We start from the raw sequence: 22,404 nt of genomic DNA on the forward strand, positions 1-22,404 counted from the left end.
GAGGGTTGATTACAGGGTTTTGGCTGCCTTGCATATGGGCCCGATGTGCTTACGGAGCCAGAAAATAACCTTTAAGCAGAGAATAGCTGCCTTAGAGAATAAGCTGCCTTAGACCTGGAGACGTGATAGAGAAGATGAACTGGAGAGTGATAGTTCCTGCTACAGCTGTAGGGATCCTATTAGGTTCGGGAATCCTCGAGATTCGATACTAGCAAGACTGTCCCTCATATTACTCATCATGTTCTTATGTATCCCTACTTCCTGGAACAGTTCTTGGCAAATAAAAGGTGTTTAATAAATAGTTGTTGACTGTGTGACTTTTCTTTGGATACCTGCTTTATTTTTTCAGACCTTTCCATGTACCTGGGAGACATGGCTTCCAGCAGTTACCGGTCATATCTTTTTAACTCCCTGATCAGAAAAGGAAATGAGATTTTCCCTTTCTAGCTCCAGGGGGGAATAAAATCCTCAGGAGAAAAAACCAGCTGACTGGTTTGGGCCATGAACTTGTCTCTGTGCCCATCCCTTTGGCCATGGCCATGACATATTATGATTGGCTAAATCTGACTTGGCTGTCCACCCGGAGGATATGGAGGTGGAGACTTACTGGAAGGTGGACTGATGGAGTAATTGTGCTCAACTGTGTGTGCCCACTGGAATATGTTTAAAGTGTGAATGCCATTTGTCCCATATTTCTTGGTAGAAAACTGTCTCAAGAGCAGCACTGTCTCAGCTGAGCCGTTTTAGGACTGCGTTATTAGTCCCTCTACCGACCGCAGATTGAACACCTGATGATTTGGATATTTGAGAGGGATCCTGAGACCACCTAGTAATTTATAGTTTGTAAAGGCACAAATTTGCATCATGTCTCTGAGGTTTGGGAATAAGTCATCAAGTAGAAGAAGATGGAATCTCCCCCTAGATGTTTGCTCTTCGTCCTCGCTAGTCAATGACTGACTTCATTCACTCAGCATAATACTTTCAGTGTTCATTCATCTGACAGCATGCATCAATGTCATTCCTTCTAATAAAATGCTAAATAATATTCCATTGTATGTAATACCATATTTTATTTATCCATTCCTCAGTTAGTGAGTTGTTGGACATTTGTTTGTCATTGCCCCCCACCCCAACATATATTTTTTGGCTTTTGTAAATAGTGCTGCTTATGACATTTGCATTTAAGTTTTTGTGTGGACATATGTTTTCATTTATCTTGGGTAGATAGTGTTGAGGTATGTCATTGAAAAGACATGACCACCAGTTGACCCGTGAGCTGTACCCCAGCAACTGGAGTCTCCTCACCCCCTTCCTGTCCTTGCAATGTGGTCTCCACTTGTTTTTCCCACTGCCAGAGGCTGCCCCAAGGGCATAGCCTTGAGATAATGATGTGGTGTTGAGAGAACCTGCGTGTTCTATGTGACTGAACCTAGTTAAGATTTGCCTGGTGGGTGTGGGGATGCATTTGTCTTGCTGCCCCCCAAGACAAGCCTTGTATGTAAGTTCTCTTCGCTTACTACCACTGCTGCCTTCCAACTGGAATGACCTGCCCCTTTCTTTGGTCTCTCCCTGCCCTTTATATACAGAGGCTGGTTTCAGATTACACAGGGAGTGTCTTGGGATGGTTCCAAACGAATAGGTACGAGGAGCGCAATTCCTGGGTAATGTAGTTTTGCAGTTGTATCTTTTATGTGAGGTTTTCAACTGCTCCACATCCTCTCCAACATTTACTGCTTATTTAGTTATAGTATTGAACTATTTAAGATCAAGAAACATGTGCAGGTCAAGCTTTGCAAGCTCTGAGCCAGGCGTAGAGGTCATATACTGAAAAAGCGTTCACTAAGCATTTGTTGAGTGAATGAAAAAAAAAATCTTTTTTTTTTTTAAGGATTTATTTATTTGAGAGAGAGCATGAGAGGGGGGAGGGTCAGAGGGAGAAGCAGACTCCCTGCTGAGCAGGGAGCCCCATGCAGGGCTCCATCCTAGGACTCTGGGATCATGACCTGAGAGAGGGCAGACACTTAACTGACTGAGCCACCCCGGCGCCCCACATGTTTATTAGTTTCAGGTGTACAGTATAAGGATTCGACAATTCTATACATCACTCAGTGCTATTCATGGTAACTGGACTCTTAATTCCTTTCACCTATTTCACCCATCCCCCACCTAACTCCCCCCAGGTAACCAAAAAGCCATTATCAGTAACACCATTTTAGCCATGGTAAATGGGAAATTATCAAAAAATAAAATGATCCTGGGGCACCTGGCTGGCTCAGTCAGTAGAGCATGCAACTCTTGATCTCTTGTGGTGAGTTTGAGCCCCACCTTGGGTTAGAAATCACCTGATAAATTTTTTTTTAAAAAGTGATCTTGCTAGAAGTACTATGTAACCTTGGTTTTTTTTTTCATTTAGGGTTGAAGGAAAGAGAAGCTGCTGAGCCCTGGTGAGATGGCCACATAACAACCTAACACTTCTGAGTGGAAGTCCAAGATTTTGTTCATTAACTCCTGCAATCATCCATTCATCCATCCAGCCCCCCCCTTTTTAAAGATTTTATTTATTCATCTGACAGAGAGAGAGAGACAGCCAGCGAGAGAGGGAACACAAGTACGGGGAGTGGGGGAGGAAGAAGCAGGCTCCCAGCGGAGGAGCCTGATGCGGGGATGATCCCAGAACGCTGGGATCACGCCCTGAGCCAAAGGCAGACGCTTTACGACTGCGCCACACAGGCACCCCAATCCAAGCCCTTTTCATGCACACTGACCATCACCAGTGGGACAGACCATGATGGACTCTGACTCAGTCCCAGGCGGGTTTCATCATTTACTGACTCTAAGACGATGTAAAAGTTCTGTCTTTCAGCCTTATCTTTCTCATCTGGAAAATAGGGATAATAACACCGTCTTGACTCTGGCCTTGTTAGAGTCAGAGGTGAGGTAAGGTCCCCAGCAGTGCAGTAACCGGTGTTCTCTCGGCCACGTTTATTCTGCCAGGCTCTGAGGGCATGATGAAAGAAATCATAAGGCCGGCTCTCTTCCTTACGTAGCCCCCTTTCCCAGTCTCAGAGGGCAGTAAAAGCTGACAAGAGCTCCTCCGTGCAACGCAACATGTGAGATGCAAAAAGCCTGCCCCCGAAGACAGCGTGCATTCATCTTCCCAAATCAGATGATTTCTTTCAATCCTGTTACCTTTCTTTAGGTCTTGCAGCTCTACAAAGATAATCCGTGCTAAATCCTGCTCTTGTCCGAGGTCAAATGTTTGGCCCTCACGTTGGCACCCTTGTTTGGTCCTGATGAGGGCAGCAAGCCCAGAAGGCTCAAGTGGTCTGGCTGCTCTCCCACGTGTTCTGAAAGCCGCGGCCCAGGGGGCGTTTCCGAGCAGCTGGGTGGGCAGGGTCAGCGCCTCCCCTCCGCAGCTTCTGCTGGGTGCCCTGGAGCGGGGACTTCTGCAAAGTTTGCAGCCAGGTAAGAGCACGTGGGCCCTGCGGGCCACGAGCTCTGCCCGCCGGCCTTCATCTAACGCCGGCGGCGGCCTCGCCTCGTACCTGCACGGGGTACGGGCAGCGTGGTCTCCACCGCCCACGTCCGGCCGCCTCGCAAGCGGCGTGTCGCTCCAGGCTCCAAGCTCCAGGTTCCCGGCGGCAGGAGCCGCGCGGCCCGGGGGGCGGGAACGGGGCGGGCCGCCGGCGCTCAGCTCCCGGAAGCGGGTGGTTCTTGGGCTCCCGCCCAGAGGACCGGCGCGGCCGCCGCTGTTCCAGCATCCTCGCCCGCGTCTCCGGGAGCAGCGCGACCCCGGCGGCAAGATGCTGCCCGTGTACGCGGAGGTGAAGCCCAACCCGCTGCAGAACGCGAACCTCTGCTCGCGCGTGTTCTTCTGGTGAGCGCCCCGCCCGAGCTGCGACATGCCGCCGCCACGCGCCGGCGCCTTCTGGGGCTGGAGGGTGGAGGGTCGTGGCGTGGCAGCGCTTGCCGCCGGCGCCGCGCGGCGTGGTCCCCGCCTGCGCCCTGGCGCGCGGGGCGGGCGGGAGCCCGGCTGGGGCGGGGGGAGCCGGGGACCTGGTGGCGGGGACTCACAGGGCTCCCTGCCTTGGCGTTGGCGGCCCCGCCAGCCTCCGGTGTCTGGGAGGAGGAGCCGCGGAGCAGCCGTAGCAGCGGCCGCCGCAGGAGCCCGAGCAGGGGGTGGGGAGGGGGAGAACCGAGGCTGCCCGGAGAGAATTACCGCTTGGAGAACCGACTGGACCCCCACCCTTCCACCCTTAGCCACCTTCCCCAGTACCGCTCAGGAATTCGCCCTTCTCATAAACTAAAGCTGCACCCTTTTCTTCCTAAGTAAGCAGCTTCTGAACAGCTTCCTTTATCTAAACCAAAGTCTAATTAGCGCTCTGGACCATTGCCATCCCCCCCACAGCGTCCCCACCTCTTCTGATATTCCTTACGTGACACTGAGTTGCAAACTGCACCGGGAGCCCTGTGTGTGTGACCATGTCTTGCTCTCTCTTTGTCCGCGTGCGCCTCACCCTTGTGTCCTGGTAGCTAGTTGTGGCAGATTTCATTTCACTTTTTTATTTAAATGAATGGGCACACTGTTGTTGAACACGTTTTGCTTTTGTCTGGGACACACATGTGAGACCTCTTACATGCTTTAGGGCAGCTGTTCTCAAAGCGTGGCCCTCACACCTTCAGCATCCCCATCACCTGGGAGCTTGTTAGAAATGCAGATTCTCCTGACACCCATTCCTGACGAGTGAATTATGTAGAAGGTGGGGGTGGGGTTTACACCTGTGCTCCAGGTGATTCTGATGGAAGGTTGAGCCTGGCTCACTGCTTTAAGCCACTGTCCCCATTGGCATTGTTCCAGTTTTATAGTTTTAAAAAAGGGGCATGTCTTTGGAGGTCAGCTGTTGACCATGATTGCCGTCCCGTATTTATTTACCTTCTGCATTTTTAGGGATTTGAAAGTCTGAGGCCACCTTAGTGATTTCCATGTGTACCCCTGTGAATGCAGGTGGGGAAAGTTGAAATGAGCCCCTCGGGGAAGTGCTGCGTGGAGACGAGGCCCACCTTGTAGAGAAAAACCGAGTTTTCACCTTCTCATTGGATATTTGTTTTTCCTTTCAAATTTCATCTGCTTTCTAAACTTATAGCTATCTACCCAAATGATGCCAGTAACTAGCTTTACGGACTTCTGTACAAATGGCCTTAGTGGGGTTTTGGTGTTTTCACAGCAAAGGGTGGACTTGGGTCTGCAAGGAGTTGTACATAATGGCTGTTGGTAATTGTTGCGGACTTTTAAGTAGCCTTCATGCCCAACATGGTGCTTGAACTCACGACCAGAGATCAAGAGTTGCATGTTTCACTGACTGAGCCAGCTAGGTGCCCCTGTTGTGGATTTTTGAAAAGAAAAATTATACATATATATGTATAATTTCTATTTTTGTAAGAAATTTAAAACTACAGAAAAAGGAATATAGATGATTTATTTCTGTTAGCCAAGTACACCTGCTGATACTTTGGTTTCTTAGTCTTCCCCCTAAAACTCATATGCACACACATCTTTTCTAGAAAACTAGAGTTTTTCTTCCCCCCAAATAGTTCTGAATCAGGATTGCTTCGTAATTTTTTATGGTTAACATTTAATCATGGCATTAAATCTTCAAAACATTATATTTAATTATAATTTATCCAGCCTTTCACTTTTGCTAGATACAGTTTATTTCCAATAATGATATAATGCATATTCATGCCATGTATTTTTGTGCATCTTTCCTTTTTCTCTGTTGCCAGAAGTGGAATAACTGGTGAAAGGCAAAATTTTATTTTCTAATTTTGGACCAACTGACCCTCAGTTGTGGTTTGTGTGCATATTTCACTGTTGACCTTCAGTAGCTGAATTACTTTTTTTCTAAGTCAAAGATTAAAAATATCAAGGTTGTAATCTGAATTTGATTTATAGAGATGGAGCTTTTTTTGTATCTTTGAATTGTATATTAGATTTTTTCTATGAGGCATTTATATTTTTGAAATAACTTGTAATAGTGCTTATTTTTTTTTTTCAGATTTTTATTTGACTCTTAATTTAGATCAGAGATTTTGTTTTTGTTTTTAAAGAATTTTTTTTAGGGATGCCTGGGGGGCTCAGTCGGTTAAGCATCTGCCCTCGGCTCAGGTCATGATTCCAGGGTCCTGGGATCAAGTCCTGCATCGGGTTCCTTGCTCAGTAGGGAGCTTGCTTACCTCTCTGCCTGCTGCTCCCCCTGCTTGTGCTCCCTCTCATGTTCTCTCTCTCTCTCTGTCTGACAAATAGAAAAAATCTTTAAAGAATTTTTAAAAAGATTTTTAAAATTATTTTTAATCTCTATACCCAATGGAAGGGCTCAGACTCACTACCCAAAATCAAGAGTCACACAGTCTACTGACTGAGCCATCCAGGTGCCCCTAGATAGGAGGTTTTAAATTTATCAGTGAGCTCTTCTTTCTAATTTTTCCTGTTGGTTCTGTAATATATCTTGTTTAGATTCCAGCACCATCTAAATCTCCATAAGCATTTTCTTTCTAATACAAAGTCAGCTAGAGTTTCCTTTTGTATTTGGTATAAGAGAGGCCTCATTTTTTCCAAAACAGCCCATTTTCTCATCATGGTTTATTGAATAATTCTTACTCTTTCCTGTTATTAGAAATAAGTGGTGTAAGCTGATCCAGCTGGGTACTACTAGATTGTCCTGTCCCCTGAGACTCTGTGGACGTGTCCCACTTCTCTGCTGTGTGGCGTCCCTCGAGATGAGTTCTACGTTTATCTGTCTACCCTCGCTCCGCTGTTAGCAGCTTGAGACTTGTTCCCGGAGAAGGGTTTAGGCCACATGCATTTAGGCCACCTGAGAGTGCTTACGTTCTCACTCCCCTGACACTGGCGCACTCTGGACTGTCACTTTGAAAAGCCAGTGCTGTTGCCAGACTGCCACTGGTGTTAGACTGCAGACATCTCAGAGCTGGGGTTGGGAGGGAAGTGCAGATGCTGAGTGCTGTGATGCTTTCCAGAGGTTGGCTGCATTAGGCCCTCAGTAGTGATCCTGAGTGCAGTGAGAAGTTTCGTTTTATCATTTATTTTTTGGAGATGCTTTATTTATTTGAGATGTTTCATTTTAAACTGGGGTTTTGTGGGGCACCTGAGTGGCTCAGTCGGTTAAGTTTCTGCCTTCAACTCAGGTCATGATCCCAGAGGTTCTGGGATCGAGCCCTGAGTCGGGCTCTCTGCGCAGTGGGTAGCTTGCCTCTCCATCTGCCTTGCTCTGCCTGCTTGTGCTCTCTCTCTGTCAAATGAATAAATAAAATCTTAAAAAAACAAAAAACACCAGACTGGGGTTTTGTACCATTTTCAGAATTCCTTTTTTTTTTTTAATTTTAATTTTTTTGATTTTGAGTGTGTGCGTGCGCCCAAGCATGAGTTGGGGGAGGGGAAGAGGGAGAAGGAGACTTCACATGCAGCGTCTCAGAGTCTGACACAGGGCTGGGATCCCAGGACCCTGAGATCATGACCTGAGCTGAAGTCAGACAGTTAATCGACTGAGCCACCCAGGTGCCCTATAAGATTTTAATTTAAGTAATCTCTATGCCTAACACGGGGCTCGAACTTACAACCCTGATATCAGGAGTTGCAAGTTCTGACAGCCAGATGCCCCCAGAATGCCTTTTGTTTTTATTATTATTTTTAAAGATTTTGAGAGTGCATGAGAATGGAGGAGAAGCAGGAGAGGGATAAGCAGATTCTGAATGGAACCCAAGGAGGGACTGGATCCCATGACCCTGAGATCTCAACCGGAGCCTAAACTAAGAGTCAGGATGACTAAGGAACCCAGGTGCTCCTTCCCAGAATACCTTTTAATGTTAATCTCCTGTTGTTCATTAACAATCAAATATTCAAATTTTGTAGAAGGAGGCTGGCTTTTCAGGGCCCTTTTTCTTGCCTCTGCCTGTTCCCCTCTCTTTAGCATTTAGTTTGATGAGTTTTTGGCAAATTTATACAATAACTACAGGCCCAAGCAAGAAGTGGAACACCCGGAAGGTGTACTGAAATTTACTAAAACCCCTGAAGTGAAATAAACAGTAACAAAATTTGGTAAGTTTCTCTCCTGTAGTTTCTGTTTGATTTTTGTTTTTATCCTTAGAGTTCTGCATCTGCTCAGCGTGAGTGGGGTTAACTAGTGGTCATTCAGGTGTGTCAAGTAGATAGTTTGCCTTTCTGGGTTCTCCAGGGGACCCCCCCCTCCCCCTTGTGTATCTCCCAGGTTGTGCCTGCTCTGGGGTGTGGAGCCCATGCACCACGTGAGCCTTTGTCCTGAATCTCGTCTGTCACTTCTCGGTGGGGCCAGGAAACCCTGTCTCTTACCATGAGCAGGCCTCTGGGGGGTTTCTTTTGTGTGAACTCTAAGCCCCTGCAAATATTTTCTGGGCTTCTGTGCTGATGAATTGTGTAAAGGTGGTTGCCAGTAATGCAGTGGAAAGGTCTGGGCTTTGGAATGGGCTCAACTCTTCTCTTTGGCCCTGTAAATTCTGTGTGGCTATACTTGTAAGTGAATAATTTGAGCCTTGCAGTTGGGAGACTGGGGATGGTTGTTAATGCAAAGTCACCTAGTCCCGAGCTAAGGCCTCATGTTGTCACGGCCAGGGGCCTCCTGAAGACTGGAGTGTAAGTTTTAGAGCCATCTATTTATTTTTATTTTCATTTTTTTAAAGGTTTTATTTATTTGACAGAGCACTCACACACAAGCAGGGGGAGCAGGTGCCCTATTTTTACTTTTTAAATATTTTAATCTCTACACCCAACGTAGGTCTTGAACCACAACCCCAAGAACAAGAGTCACATGCTTTACCGACTGAGCCAGCCAGTCACCCCAAAGATTGATCCATTTAAAGATTAATCCTTCTAAGATCTCTTTATCTTATGTACCTACAGTGAGATAACTAAAAATGTAAGTTAGTAGAGGGTAAGATTAATTTTTTTTAGAAGTTAAAACTCATGTTTACCGGGGTGCCTCGGTGGCTCAGTTGGTTAAGTGTCTGCCTTCGGCTCAGGTCATGATCTCAGGGTCCTGGGATCGAGCCCTGTTTTGGGTTCCCTGCTCAGTGGGGAGTCTGCTTCTCCCCCCCCCCTTGCTATCTCTCTCAAATAAATCTTTAAAACAAAACAAACTTGTGTTTCGTGACTGTTTTCTGAGATGCCTTTAAAATGCGGATGAGGGTCCTTCCCTCTCCCCAGTATTCTGGTTGGGCTGGGTGGGACTTGGGGATCTGCATTTTAAGTTCCTGCTGGGCCCTTGGGCAGGTGGTTCGTCCTCAGAGATGGGTCCATTGATCATCACTAACACCCATGGACTGCTTCCTATGGGCTCAGACTTGTCTCGGTCAATCCTCAGTCCTATAAGCAGTGACTACTATTTCACACATGAGGAAATGCAGGTCCAGAGAGGTTGGGCAACTTGCCAGGGACAGCACAGCTGGGGGTGGGGTGGGGGGGGGTGGGCGCAGTGCTCCAGTTGGTATCCTGCCCACATCCTCAGCACAGGCAGTGGCCAAAGTGCTCAGGCTCCTGTCCTCCATGGCTCTGGCTCCCACAGGTAAACACTGGTTGAGTGGAAAAATAAACGAGTCTGCTGACTCGCCAGCGGACACGTAAACGTCTTGTTAGTGAATGAGTATGCTCTTTACAGATGCTCGCCTCTGAAGCACGTTCCCCTACCCTCTCTTCATCATGCTGTCTCCTGAATTACCATGTGTGGTGTTGGCCGTCCAATTCTTTTTTTTTTTTAAGATTTTATTTATTTATTTGACAGAGATAGAGACAGCCAGCGAGAGAGGGAACACAAACAGGGGGAGTGGGAGAGGAAGAAGCAGGCTCATAGCGGAGGAGCCTGATGTGGGGCTCGATCCCATAATGCCGGGATCACGCCGTGAGTCGAAGGCAGATGCTTAACCGCTGTGCCACCCAGGCGCCCCTTGGCCGTCCAATTCTTAAGGCACGAACCTGTCCGTTCCTGCAGATGTTGCGGGCATCAAATCCCATTGATTAAACTTAAGACATGCCCTTGGAATCTGCATTCAGCAAGTGTTTCCAGAATGTGTGTGTGTGAGAGCCAAGGGGATGGAAATGCACAGAGGTGCCCTTCCTCCTGGAGCGTGTGTCCCTCTACTCTGTTCAGCCTCAGCTTATGCTCTTGGCTTTTCTTCCTCCCAGTGGGTTTTCTTGCCACCTGTCTTTCCCCTAAAATCCATGCCATCCTCCTGCTTAAAAACCACCTACCTCCTTACTGCTTTCAAGAGCAGGTCTTAAGGGTGGCATTCAGAGTCCTTCCAGAGCTGCTTTTTGAGTCTTGTCTTCCATCATTTCTCACACCACCGGACTTTTCTGATGAGGTGAGACAGATTTGGTAACTATCCTGTCTGTGCAGGGCCCCCAGAGCCAGGATTGGGGTCCTGACTGATGAGGGGCCTCTGAGTGAACTACTGGGTTGGTTACCAGGGTTTTGGAGCCAATGGGGGAAAGCAGGCTGATGTCCGTACCATTGCCAGAGGTCCATTGATACAGCCCTGAGCCCTAATCCAGGTGAGGTACAGTGGAGCAGTGTCCGCCTGGAGCTAACGTGTCTGGGTATAAATGTGAACTCTGTTTACCTGACCAAAGGCAGGTTTCCTCGTCTGTAAAATGGGAAGAATCATGATACTCATCTCATAGGGCTGTTGAGAGTATGAAATGAACCAAACAATGTTGGGTTTACCAGAACAGTGAATAAATATTGAAAGGTAGCCACGCCACCTTCTCTTGTTACTTAGCATTTGTAAACTAACAGTTTTGTTTGTAAATTGCCATAGTTTATTTCCCAGATAGAGGAGGAATGTAAATTTCGGAATGTCATTCCCTACCCATAGAAACATAATCTTGGCGGTGGGGGGCAGGTGTTGGCATCCTGAGTCAGAATTTTTCTTAACAGGGTTCTGGGTGACTCATGCTAAGCTTTCTGGGCTCTTTCTCAGCCCTTAAAATCCATTTCTGTTTGAGAGCACAGTGGGAGGCCAAGGGTACTGGTCCAGCCTCCTTGTGGTTTAGGTAATTCTTTTGACCAGCATTTGAGTGCGGCCAACATTTGAGTGCCTTTTGTGTTCCTGCATTCAAATCCATAAAAATAACCTTCCTGTTCTCAGAGAGCTCCCACAGTCTGTTCTACTTAATTCTGTAACTGGTGTTAGCTACTGAACAAAGCAAGCCCCACATCTTAGTGATTTAGTTAAAAAACAAAACAACACACTTGATCTCATGTTTGTAGTCCTTGTCGGGTTGTTGGGGGTGGGGAACTACACACACTTCTTCAGTAGCTGGACTTTTTGTATCTTGTGGCTCAGTCCTTGGGACCTCTCCAAGTCCTCTTTCTTCAGCTGGGAAGAAGTTGTTTGTGGCTGGTTTTTGTGTTCCTGGCTTGGAAGTGGCCTACGTCCTTTGCACTCACATTTTATTGGCAAGGTGTCAGTCACACGTTCGCCTCTGACCATAAGGTGGGCTAGAAAGTGTGGTCCTCATGTCCCGCAGTTTGCTGTGAGAGTGAATCCCAACACATCGGGTGTGCGCTGTTGTAGACGTGGGACTAAGGCACGCTCCAGTGGGGGGTTTCAGGGAGGGATAGCATGAAGAAGGTGGGGAGTCATCTGGGGGAGGATGGGCATGGGTAGGACACAGAATTGTGGGAAAGGGGTAGTGTGTCCTGAGAACAGTGATAAAGTGTTTGATACAGTCATTCGGGATCACACTCTTCTCCCGTTTCATCCTACCAACTTGCATCCTTATCTCTCCTCCCCAGTCCTGTCCTCTATGAACACTCCTAGCTGCTCATTCCATTTCTGTGCCGGCCTCTTCATGGGGCTGGTTTCTGTCTGCCCTTTTTCCCCAGGCTAGCTCCTGTGTGCCCTCCTTCCAGTGTCCCGGAATTACAGGGTTCAATGGGAGAGATCTTAAGTTCATACTCAATACAGGAATCCCTTCCAGACATTGTGCGGTGGGGAAATTTACTGCTCTTACTAATCTTCATCCTGGAATGCCAGAAGAATGCTGTATTGAGCCAGTTTTCTTTTGGGGCAGTTTCTGCCCATCTGTATCTCGCTCTCGCTCTCTCTCTTTTTTTTTTTTTGGTTAGTGCACAACAAATTGACTCCCCCTTCCCCATGATGGCCTTCTGGTATTCAAAGACCATTGTCATGGATCCATTAAATCTTTCAGAGGATTGTCTCCAGTTCTTAGGTTGCTTTTAAATGGCAGGGTTTTCAGACCTTTTCCATCTGCTTGAACTGAATATGCTTTGGTTTATCAATGTCTTTATTTATTTTAAACATCATATTTATTAGAGAGAGCATGAGCGGGGAGGTGAGGAGGGGCAGAGGCAGAGAGAGAAGCAGACTCCCTGCTGAGCTCAACAGGACCCCGGGATCATGACCTGAGCTGAAGGTCAGACGCTTAACCAGCTGAGCCACCCAGGCGCCCCTCAGTGTCTTTATATTAATGTGGCATCTGGAACTAGACCTATTCTAGGTTTATTCTTGCTAGAGGTCGTGTTCGAAGTAACTGATTTGACAATTTAACCAATATTTTTGAGTGCTTGCTGTGTTCCAGGTAATGTTCCAGAGCAGGAGTTGGCAAACTATGACCCACAGGTCAAATCCAGCTTATGTCTATTTTTGTAAATAAAGTTTTATTGGCACATAGCTATGCTCATTCATATATGTATTGTCTTTGGGCTATAGCCGCAGAGTTGAGTAGTTGCTACAGAGACTGTATGACCTGCAAAGTCTAAAATATTTATGATTTAGTTCTTTACAGAAAATGTTTGCGCCCCTCCCCCCCATTCTAGATGTTTGGGATGTATTGAGGATAGACTGAAGAAAGCCATGGGCAGAAGCAGGGGGACCTGTGGGAGATTTCACAGTGGTTCAGGCAAGAGGTGGCTTTGACCAGGAGGATGATGGGAGTGGCAGTCGTGAGTAGTCGGGTTCAGGGAAGAGCTTATTTGAAGGTGGAGCTGGGCATCTTCGATATTAGACTGTGGAACTTGAGAGGCAGAGACAGGCAGGGTTGCCTCTGGGTTCAGTCTGAGCCCCTGGAAGGATGGAGTGACCATTAAATGAGCTGCTGAAGCCTGCAGGAGGAGTGGGTTGGAGAAGACTGGGAGTTTGGATTTGACCATGTTAAGTGTGAGACGCCTGCTCCACGTTTAAGTAGAGAGGGGGAGTGGGCAGCTGGTCATGTGTCGGGGGCTCCTGGAAGTCTGGGCTGGCGATGAAATTTGGGTACGGTGAGCAATGTATGCAATTGGGCTATATTGGACGAACGGTGAACTGACGTCACGGTCCATGGGGTTTATCCCCACACGAACTGCTCTTGTATCTCTGCTTAAGTTCATTTTGTTGGTGTCAGAGTTCAGTATCCCATTGTTGTCAGTTGAAAGTTCTTTGATAACTTTTGTAGTTTGCTTTCTGAATGCCAGAAAGGACAGGTCCTGGAACTGTCCTGTAGGTTGTGGCTGATCCACTCAGGAACACTGGGTAGCAGATGAACTTGGCCACAGGTGTTGTGGGAGGTCGTGCCATCTGTCTTAGGGGGTCCAGAGGTACCGTACTCATGTACCGGGCAGTCATTCTGAAATCCGACGAAGACAGGAATTAGCATGATTTCCTCTTAATGAACACGGGCTGGCTCTTGTGGGCTCTTTCCTATTTTTTTTTTTTTTAAAGATTTATTTGTTTATGAGAAAGAGAGAGGGCGAGCACACAAGCAGGGGGAGCAGTAGGCAGAGGGAGAAGCAGGCTCCCTGCTGAGCAAGGAGCACGACTTGGGGTCTCCATCCCAGGACCTTGGGAGCATGACCTGAGCCGGAGGCAGACACTTACTGATTGAGCCACCCAGGTGTCCCAGGAACCCTGTTTTATAGAGGAGAGGGGGCTGCTATAAGCAGAAAGTTCATTGGAGTAAACTGTGAATCAGAAGTGTAGTTGCTTCTCTTGGGCTGGGTTGTGACTGCCTCTCACTGGCGGGAGTGTTGCCGAAGCAGGAGAAAGTCTCCCTTCCTCCTGCTGGGAAGGTAAAGTATAGGCTTCTTTTTGTTGGAGCCACGACATGAGTGGTGGGATGTGAGGGCTCCCCCTCTGGCCTCCTGACTCTATTTTATTTTTTATTTTTATTTATGTATTTTAAAGATTTTATTTGAGAGAGAGAGAGCGCGCAAGCGTGCACATGCCTAAGTGGGAGGAGAGGGAGAGGGACGGGCACACTCCCCTCTAAGTAGAGAGCCCAAGGTGGGGCTCAATCCCAGGACCCTGAGATCATGACCTGAGCTGAAGGCAGATGCTTAACCAATTGAGCCACCCAGGCACCCCTCCTGACTCCATCTTAAATGAGTTTTCCTTTATTAAGTTTCGCAGGAGAGAGCACAGACTGGAGCCAGAGGACCCGCTGCTGGTCCATGATCTTGCACTCGCTAGTGTGGCCTTAGGCAAGACACGCAATCATTTTGGGCTTCAGTATCCTCTTCCACAAGTTGGGAAAATTAAACTTAATCTGGAGTTGTTTTTTTTTTTTTTTAAAGATTTTATTTATTTATTTGACAGAGCGAGAGCTCAAGCAGGGGGAGCAGCAGGCAGAGGGAGAAGCAGGCTCCCCGCCAAACAAGGAGCTGGATGAGGGACTTGATCCCAAGACCCTGGGAGCATGACCTGAGCCGAGGGCAGACTCTTAACCAAGACTAAGCCACCCAGACGCCCCAAGCTCGGTATATTCTAGAACTTATGTTTTTAAGTATAGTAAATGGATAAAATGCTATACACTTATTCTTCTTCCCCATTTGCAGTGAAGCAGGGCAAGTCAGCAGGGAGGGAATGTGGAAGTGGTGTGGTGTGTGATACCCATCTCCGATGGAGAAGTGACCTGTTAGTAACTGCTACAGAAATGAAGGTTTGTTAAAAAAAGAAAGCAGCGAAGGGGAGTGTAATTTATACTCAGAACTGGGCCACTGTCTGTGGAAGCACCTGGGAAATTATCAGGTGATGGTAGCTACATCCTCCAGAAGTCTTCTAGAAAACAGCTCCACAGCAGAGCAACGTGGCCGAAACCGCCCAAGTCAGCTTCTGGCACCTACTGTCTTTCTATTAATGGTGCTGACACCTTGATCTTGGATGGACTCCATTCCTGGAGAACTGTGAGAGGCTCAGTTTTTGTTATTTAAGTCGCCCTATCAGTGGTACTTGGCCGTGTAGCCCCCGCCACCTGAGGCACCCCGTGTCCCGTGGAGGTGTTGGTCGGAGTGAGTGCCACTGGTTGTCACTGATCAGAGCTGTTTTGTATTGTGGTCGTTTATCCTCTATTACACCGAACTCACTGAGGACTTCGACCTCATGACCTTAACCTTCTGTTGACCTGCTGGTTATAGGCCTGCTGCCTCATAAATTTTGAGTCGAATTCAGGTAAAAGTCCTTAAAACTTTTCAGACTTAAAGGCAGTGCCCTTAAATACCCTTCAGAGTACTTGACTCAGGAGGAGAATGAGCTGTGTCCCTGGACAGGCAGGCCGGGTGTTCAAGTATCATTCTTGCTCTTGAAATGGGATCACTCATGATCGCGTTAGTTCCCCGGAACTGGGTTTGTGGATCTTTGGTGACGGACCAGCCAGCGGAGGTTATGTTCTTTAAGGCGATGGGGTAACTCAGACGCGAGCTCTGAACTTTCTCTTTTACATCTGCATGTAAATTTAACCAAATTATTTTGCTTTTGTGAAAGCCCCATGCAAGTCTTTAGTGTATCAAGTATTAAGAGCTGAAAAAAAGAGGTGACTCCATTGTTCTCAGGCATACTCAGAATCCCCTTTGCTTTTCCCCTTTTGAATATAACATCCTGTTTTTTCCTTGAAACATACTTTTTTTTCCCTTGAAACAGAGCATAAGAGAGAATTCGGCCCTCTGAGTAAGCCAGATTAGGGTCCCCTGCCTCCCTCCTCTCTCTGTGTCTGTCTGTCTCTTTCTCTTTGTCTGTCTCGTGGGTTCTGGTCCTCTCTGCTAGGAGCCGCTCAGAAAGTCAGTTGAAGTCTTGAAGGGAAATTCTCCAGGGCTGCTTCATCTACACAGTTCCTTGGGAGGGAAGGATTCCTTTCCTGTAAGGGGGAGGCACAGTTTCTAGAAACGCTTCCAGGAAGGATGAGGTGCAGCAGGAAGGACTCCCACAGAGAGCAGACTCACACACACTTTTGAGAAGGGAATTCATCGCCTTTGATTTCTGGGAATTGGCGTTTCTCTTGAGGGCAGAACAAAGTGGGTAAATAGCTACTCCTTCAGTGTCGGGCTGTGGGGAAGGCCGTGTGTGAGGTGGGTGAGGACCGTGGCAGCTGGATTGAACCCCGACTGGCAAGCTTGAGATGACCCAGAGGCAGGTTGACATAAGCTGGCCCTGGGTCACCCAGACAGAAGGTCTGGTTCAAAGCCGTTAGTGGTTTCCTCCCTCTCACAACGAATTCCTGGCAGGAATTTCAAGGAGGGGGTGACCGTGAAGCTGTGCGGCACCCTGTGTGTGGGTGTGTGGAAGGGCCGACCCCGCCGTGCTTGGGGGAGGACGGAGCACGGGTGAGGCTAGCGTGTTCTTCCTCGGTGGTGGTCACCGGGCAGGGAGCCAGGCCACCGTGGCTCCTCCCTGTGGCTCCTGGGGAGCTGCTGGTGGCTGGAGGTCCCATTCCACGCTTCCTGCCGGTGCTGTGCTCACTTCCTCCTGCCTCATGCTCCCACCTGCTGTGTTCTTGAACCTTCTCTGTTCCCCCCTCCTCTGCCCCAAGTCAGCCCCGTTTCCTGGTTTCCACAAAATCCCTCTGCGATGGGGGTTGGAGATTTGTGAAGAGGGGTTGAGTATGGGGGGGCTTCGCCCCCTCCCCTCCATCTTCCTCTCTCAGCTCCCTTCCCTCTCTGAAGTAAGAGGCAGTGGCCGCCCTCATCTTGGGCACAGCCATTCTGATCACTCCAGGACTTCTACGAACAGTTTTCTGCCTTGTAACGTAAATTCCTGTCGCATGAGGTGCGGCGCTACCAGAACTGTGGTGACGTTTGCACACGCTTTGCCAAGGGCGCCCCTTTGCCTCCAGCTGAGGTGCAGAGGTTACGTTTTGCACCCACAGCAACAGAGTTAGTACACGGAGGGGCTGGGCTGTTTGACTCCCGGCTTCCGATGTTGGAAGTCTCTGGAGGCAGAGGAGGGAGCCGTCCGTGCAGGTGTGCGTGAGTCTGAGGAGCTGCTGTGATCCGGGAATGGCTTCTTGGGACAGGTGGCGCTTGCTGAATGACACGGTGTTTTAGCTTGTGCAGAAGTTCTCTTTCCTTGAATCCCTGAAGAGGTGCACCCCCAGAAGCCTCCTGTGTTACAGGTGACTTTTCCCTAGCGCCCGCCATCCGGTGCCCGTGTTCGGGCCCGGTCTTAGCTTCTGAAGGGGCCCCTGGCTCCTGATGGAGTGTAGCCTTAGGTCAGATTGTAGAGAAGAGCATGTGTGTTCTTTGTATCTGGGTTTCCTATTTTTTTTTGAATATTTATTTATTTTAGAGAGAGAGTGTGGGTGGGGGGCAGAGGGAGAGAAAGAGAATCCCAAACAGACTCCCCGCTGAGCCCGACGTGGGGCTCGATCGCATGATCCTGAGATCATCATCTGAGCTGAAGTAAGAGTCGGATGCTTAACCCACTGAGCCACCCAGGCGCCCTTATATCTGGGTCTCCTAATAGGCCTCCATTCTCTGCGGTGTTCTTGCATCTTTTTATTTCGGAAGGAAATGGGTTGGTGTGGTAGTCTTCCTCCTACCGCTCCCCCCCAAGAAAGGAAAAGAAATCCTACCTTGACGTGAAATGAAATCAGATTAAGAATAAAATTTTGAGGGGGGCTTGGGTGGCGTAGTGGGTTAAGCGTCCAACTCTTGGTTTTGATTCAGGTCTTGATCTCAGGGTCATGAAATCGAGCCCGGCCTGGGGTTCCTCGCTCAGTGGGAAGTCTGCTTGAGAGTCTCTCTCCCTCTGCCCCTCCCACTCGTGTTCTCTTTCTCTCTCTGAAATAAATAAATCGTAAAAATTTTTTTTGATTGCCTGAGGTCATAGAGCTTTTGCCAGTCTTGTTGTTGTTTTGAATTTTTCTTTTCACCTGTACCACGTGCTTCTAACTCTTGGCTTGCCCAGGACAGGCCTGGTTTACACCTGTTATCACGTTGTACTCCTAGGAGTGTCTTAGGTTGGATGATAAATAATATCGCTCTCAGTGAGCTGAAGTTCATGTTCCATAAACTGTACCCCTCACCCCACCATGGAACTTGGAAGGAAATGTGGGCAGGGTGATGCCAGTGTTTGCTACACTTGTACCAGGAGTAGTGACTAGTGAAAACCTATGATCCGTCCCCACCTGGGAAAACCACTGGCGGCCTCTACTTTGTCGGTAAGAATGCGGGCTGTGAAAGCTCCAGGGAGAGTGTGCGGCCCTGGAGGTGACCCCTCGCAGACCAGGCGGGTCCCACCAGGTAGTGGGAACGTGGATGGGAACGTCTCACGGTGGTCCAGTTCGTGGGGCTGGAGGGGTGTTCTGGGATGTGTGTGAGTCCGGCCAGCGAAGGCCATTGTAGTCCTGCCCTTAGCTTCGCCGTGTGAGGCAGAGAGCGCGAGCTGGCCAGGGGGCTGTGGTGAGCAGTCTGGGAACCAGGGAAGTCCTGGGGAAGGGGGAGAGGCTGGAAGTCCCCCGAAATGACGCGGACCTTCACCGTGGCCTGGCTGGCTTAGCTCATCACCTGGTCCCAGAGTTTTGGGTGGGCCGAGGCCTCCGAGGGGCCCTGCACGGGGCCCAGCCCTTGGGGTCCGCAGAGCTGGTAGAGATGAGAAGCGGTGCGTTGGCACTGCCGTGGGGACTGTCCTGGCTGATTAACTTACAGTGTGTGTGTGCCCTTGGGCCAGATCCAGTCCCAGCCAGTTTCTGTATTTGTCTGCTGGACTTGCTAGTAGTTACTCTGGGTGGATGGGAGAAGTCCTGAAGCCCCGCTACCTCTCCCAGATTCCCTGATTCACTCCCTTATATAGGACATTCTTTTATTATCTCTGCTCAGAGGCAAGTGCTTAGTAGTTCCGGATTTTTCTCTAAGCGCTTTAGACCTTAGGGCTTCTCACTTGCTGTTCTTTTTCTTGGAACATGCTGTCCCTGGACTTGGTACACACCTGGCTTCCTCTGAGAGCCTTGCCTCAACCCCAGGTAGGGAACCACCCATCCTCCGCCGCATCTCTGTTTCATCTTCTGTCTGATCGCTGTCACTGTTCTGGACCTGTCTTAGTGTGGTTGTCCCCTGCTTTCCTTCCTACCTCCGATCTCCCCAGAAGATGCCATCTGTGGGCGACAGTCGAGAAGAGTGCTCGTCACATGGTGGACCAGCGCTTAAGACTTCATTTGAATTAGTGAATGTTAAAATTCCTGTTTCCTGCAGTCCTGTTGTTGAGATTCCTGGTTAAAAAAAAAAAAAAAAAAAGGTGAGGGACGTCTGGGTGGCTCAGTCAGTTAAGCATCTGCCTTCAGCTCAGGCCATGATTCCAGGGTCCTGGGATCGATCCCACATTGGGCTCCTTGCTCGGGGGAGTCTGCTTCTCCCGCTCTCCCTGCTTGTGCTCTCTCGCTCTGTCAAATAAATAAATACAATCTTAAAAAAAGTGAGTTGTGGGTTGCATCTTTTTAAAAAAATTTTAATAAAGGCATGTACACATTGTGTGCTTTGAGAGCGTTTGAGGGCTGCTTCTGTGGGGATGAGGGAGGAAGAGGCCATTTGGCTCTGGCCTCTTTGGGGGAAGAAAAAGGGGGTGGTGTCTCTGCTCTTAGGTTATACAGTTGGGTCCTCACTGGTGTGTGTGTCGGGGGGGGGGTGGTCTGTATTCCCTCCCCCTTCCTTCTGATGAAGTTCAGGCGACCTTCGTGGAGGGACGAGGAAGAGCGAGGCTTGCTAGAGGGAATCGGATTTGCTGGGAAAGGGCATCCGGATCGCTGGAGAAACAGGCCAGAGACAGGCCAGAGGATGTCTACGTGGGATTCCCTGCGCTCTCTGCTAAACCCGTTTGTGTTCGCAGTTGCTTCCCCGCTCCCCACCTCTGAGTTTTTGTGGTTATAAGAAACGTTTTTCCAAGTGAGTGGGAGAAGGTCCAAAGATTATTAAGAAAGCTGTTTTAGTGTGTCCTAAGATTCCCGATGGAACTTTCCCTCTTCCACTTGCTACTGCATAAGCCCTTTATTAGACCTCGTACAGAGGCTTTTCAAAGGATGTTTTGTTCTTTCTGAATACGCAGCTAGGGTTGGTATGTTTGTAATTGACCTAATGCTTCAAAGAATGAACTGGGTTAGCTGGAATTTTCCGAAAATCTGTCCCATTGACATAGTATTGCCCAAAGAGAAAAGTGTATGATTTGTAATTAGCTTTTCCCCCTTAACTCTTGAATAATAGGCAGAGAGGTTCTTACATTTTAAATTGGAGTTATCGTTTGGGAACAGCTCTTCCCTGTATTGTGTATAAAATATGGTTCTCTGGTCTTCTATTTTCTGGTACGATTGTTTTTGCTTGTCAGAATGTGGCGGACAAATTCCATATTCCAGGTCTGGAGTCTCTGCTGAGAGCTCTGAACAAACGGTTGCCTAGAAGAGAGGTGGACGGGCGGGCTGGTCCTGAAGGACTGGTTTGGTGTGGGAGATTTCAAGTTCAGAGCTAGCCCGAGCACTGGCGAGTTTTTGATCACACGTTCATTTCTGCCTGGGTGCTGTGAGAACCCTGTAGGTTTTGTTTATGGACTTTAAGCAGCCTCTGTTACCAACTCATGGATAATTACCAGAAATACGAAGTCAAATCAGCGCTTGTTAACCCTTTGCCTTTTCCCCTAAGAATGTGTAAAAATTAAAGGAAAAACTAGGCTCGACTACTTTGTTATTGTGTTTACTTGGAATAAAATCATAGCTGTGCAACCACCTGCCCTTTCCCTCCACACCTCATACTGTTTGTCAGAAAAAAAAAAATTGTTTTTGGATTGTACGGCAACCAGGCAAGGGGCTGAAGTCTCTGTCAGTCCAGTGGGGCCTTAAGTATCAATTGCTTTGCTGTATGATGATCTAGAGAGAAATCGATGGCCAGGTCAGAGAAGGGAGCTTGGGCAGAAATAATAGCCAAAGCAGGCTTGTTAAAACCCAGGGGCGCCTGGGTGGCTCAGTCGGTTAAGCGCCTACCTTCAGCTCAGGTCATGATCCCAGGGTCCTGGGACCAGCCCTGCATCCAGCTCCCTGCTCAGCGGGGAGCCTGCTTCTCTCTCTGCCTCTGCCTGCCACTCCCCTGCTTGAGCTCTTTGTCAAATAAATAAATACAGTCTGACTCTTGGTTTTGGCTTAGGTCGTGAGATGGAGCCCTGGGACAGACTTGCACTCAGTGTGGAGTCTATTTGAGATTCTCTCTCTCCTCCTTCCTCCCCTGCGCTTGCTCTCTCTGTCTCTTTTTTTCCTCTCAATCTCAAATAAAAAATCTTAAAAGAAAACCCTGGCGTTATCTGGAAGAGGCATCGAGAAAGCGAGTCCGTGGTGCTCCAGCGAAGTCTTAGGCCCTTAGCTTACTCAGTGGATCAGAAGGACATGCGTGCACCTGGCAGGTGTTGCCTTTAACTTTTTGTATTTTCAGTGATCCTCTCCGGGGAGTTGAAGGCATGACTTTGTCTGATAGGTGGGCCCTTTACCCCAAGGGAAGGGAGCAGGCACAAAAGCAAATGATACTGGGGGATGTGATTCAGGACTTGGCCCCTGAGCCAAGCTGGCTGGGCTTTGGGGAGGCTGGGCCTCAGGGAACCTGGGCCGGGTGGAGCTGCCCCTGAAATTTGCTCCCACCTGGCAGGAGGCCCGAGATCATCAGAGCTGAAAGAATCACCAGGAAAAGAAAATGTCTAAAAACCATAACACCACGTGCTATTTGCAGACTTTAGAAAAAAAAGATTTTGGAAATTTTGGGGAGATTCCAAATAAGGGAACTTGTTTCGAATAAATTGCTTTTGACTTAGGGAGAAAACTGATTGCAGTAGATGCTTCTTCCTGAACTTTTTGGGCTAAATGTGTTTTCCTTGTCTGCCTTGAAGACCTAAAATAAATGAGGTGACACATTTGGTGTATGGGTGTTATTTCTGTGTTAAGTAGCAGGTGCTTGGGTTTTGTTTTTTTTTTTTTTTTTTTTAAAGATTTTATTTATTTGAGAGAGAGCGAGCCCACAGGCAGAGGGGAGGGGCAGAGGGAGAGGGAGCAGCAGACTCCCTGCTGAGCAGGGAGCCTGACCCGGGATAGATCCCAGGACCCTGAGATCATGACCTGAGCTGAAG

General features: G+C 48.5%; 1 protein-coding gene across 2 annotated transcripts in view; it reads left to right on the forward strand.

Annotated features, from left to right (window-relative positions):
* The first annotated feature begins 3,502 nt into the window (after positions 1 to 3,502).
* ABCC4 (ATP binding cassette subfamily C member 4) overlaps positions 3,503 to 22,404 on the forward strand; it is a 233,395-nt gene continuing 214,493 nt past the window's right edge. For both annotated transcript variants that reach the window (XM_026493475.4, XM_044381898.3), the window contains exon 1: positions 3,503 to 3,877. In XM_026493475.4, coding sequence (XP_026349260.1) covers positions 3,804 to 3,877 — 74 coding nt within the window. In that variant the 5' untranslated portion in view covers positions 3,503 to 3,803. The remainder of the gene's footprint in view (positions 3,878 to 22,404) is intronic.

The sequence above is a fragment of the Ursus arctos genome, unplaced genomic scaffold (assembly GCF_023065955.2).
Source record: "Ursus arctos isolate Adak ecotype North America unplaced genomic scaffold, UrsArc2.0 scaffold_10, whole genome shotgun sequence".
NCBI lineage: Eukaryota > Metazoa > Chordata > Mammalia > Carnivora > Ursidae > Ursus > Ursus arctos.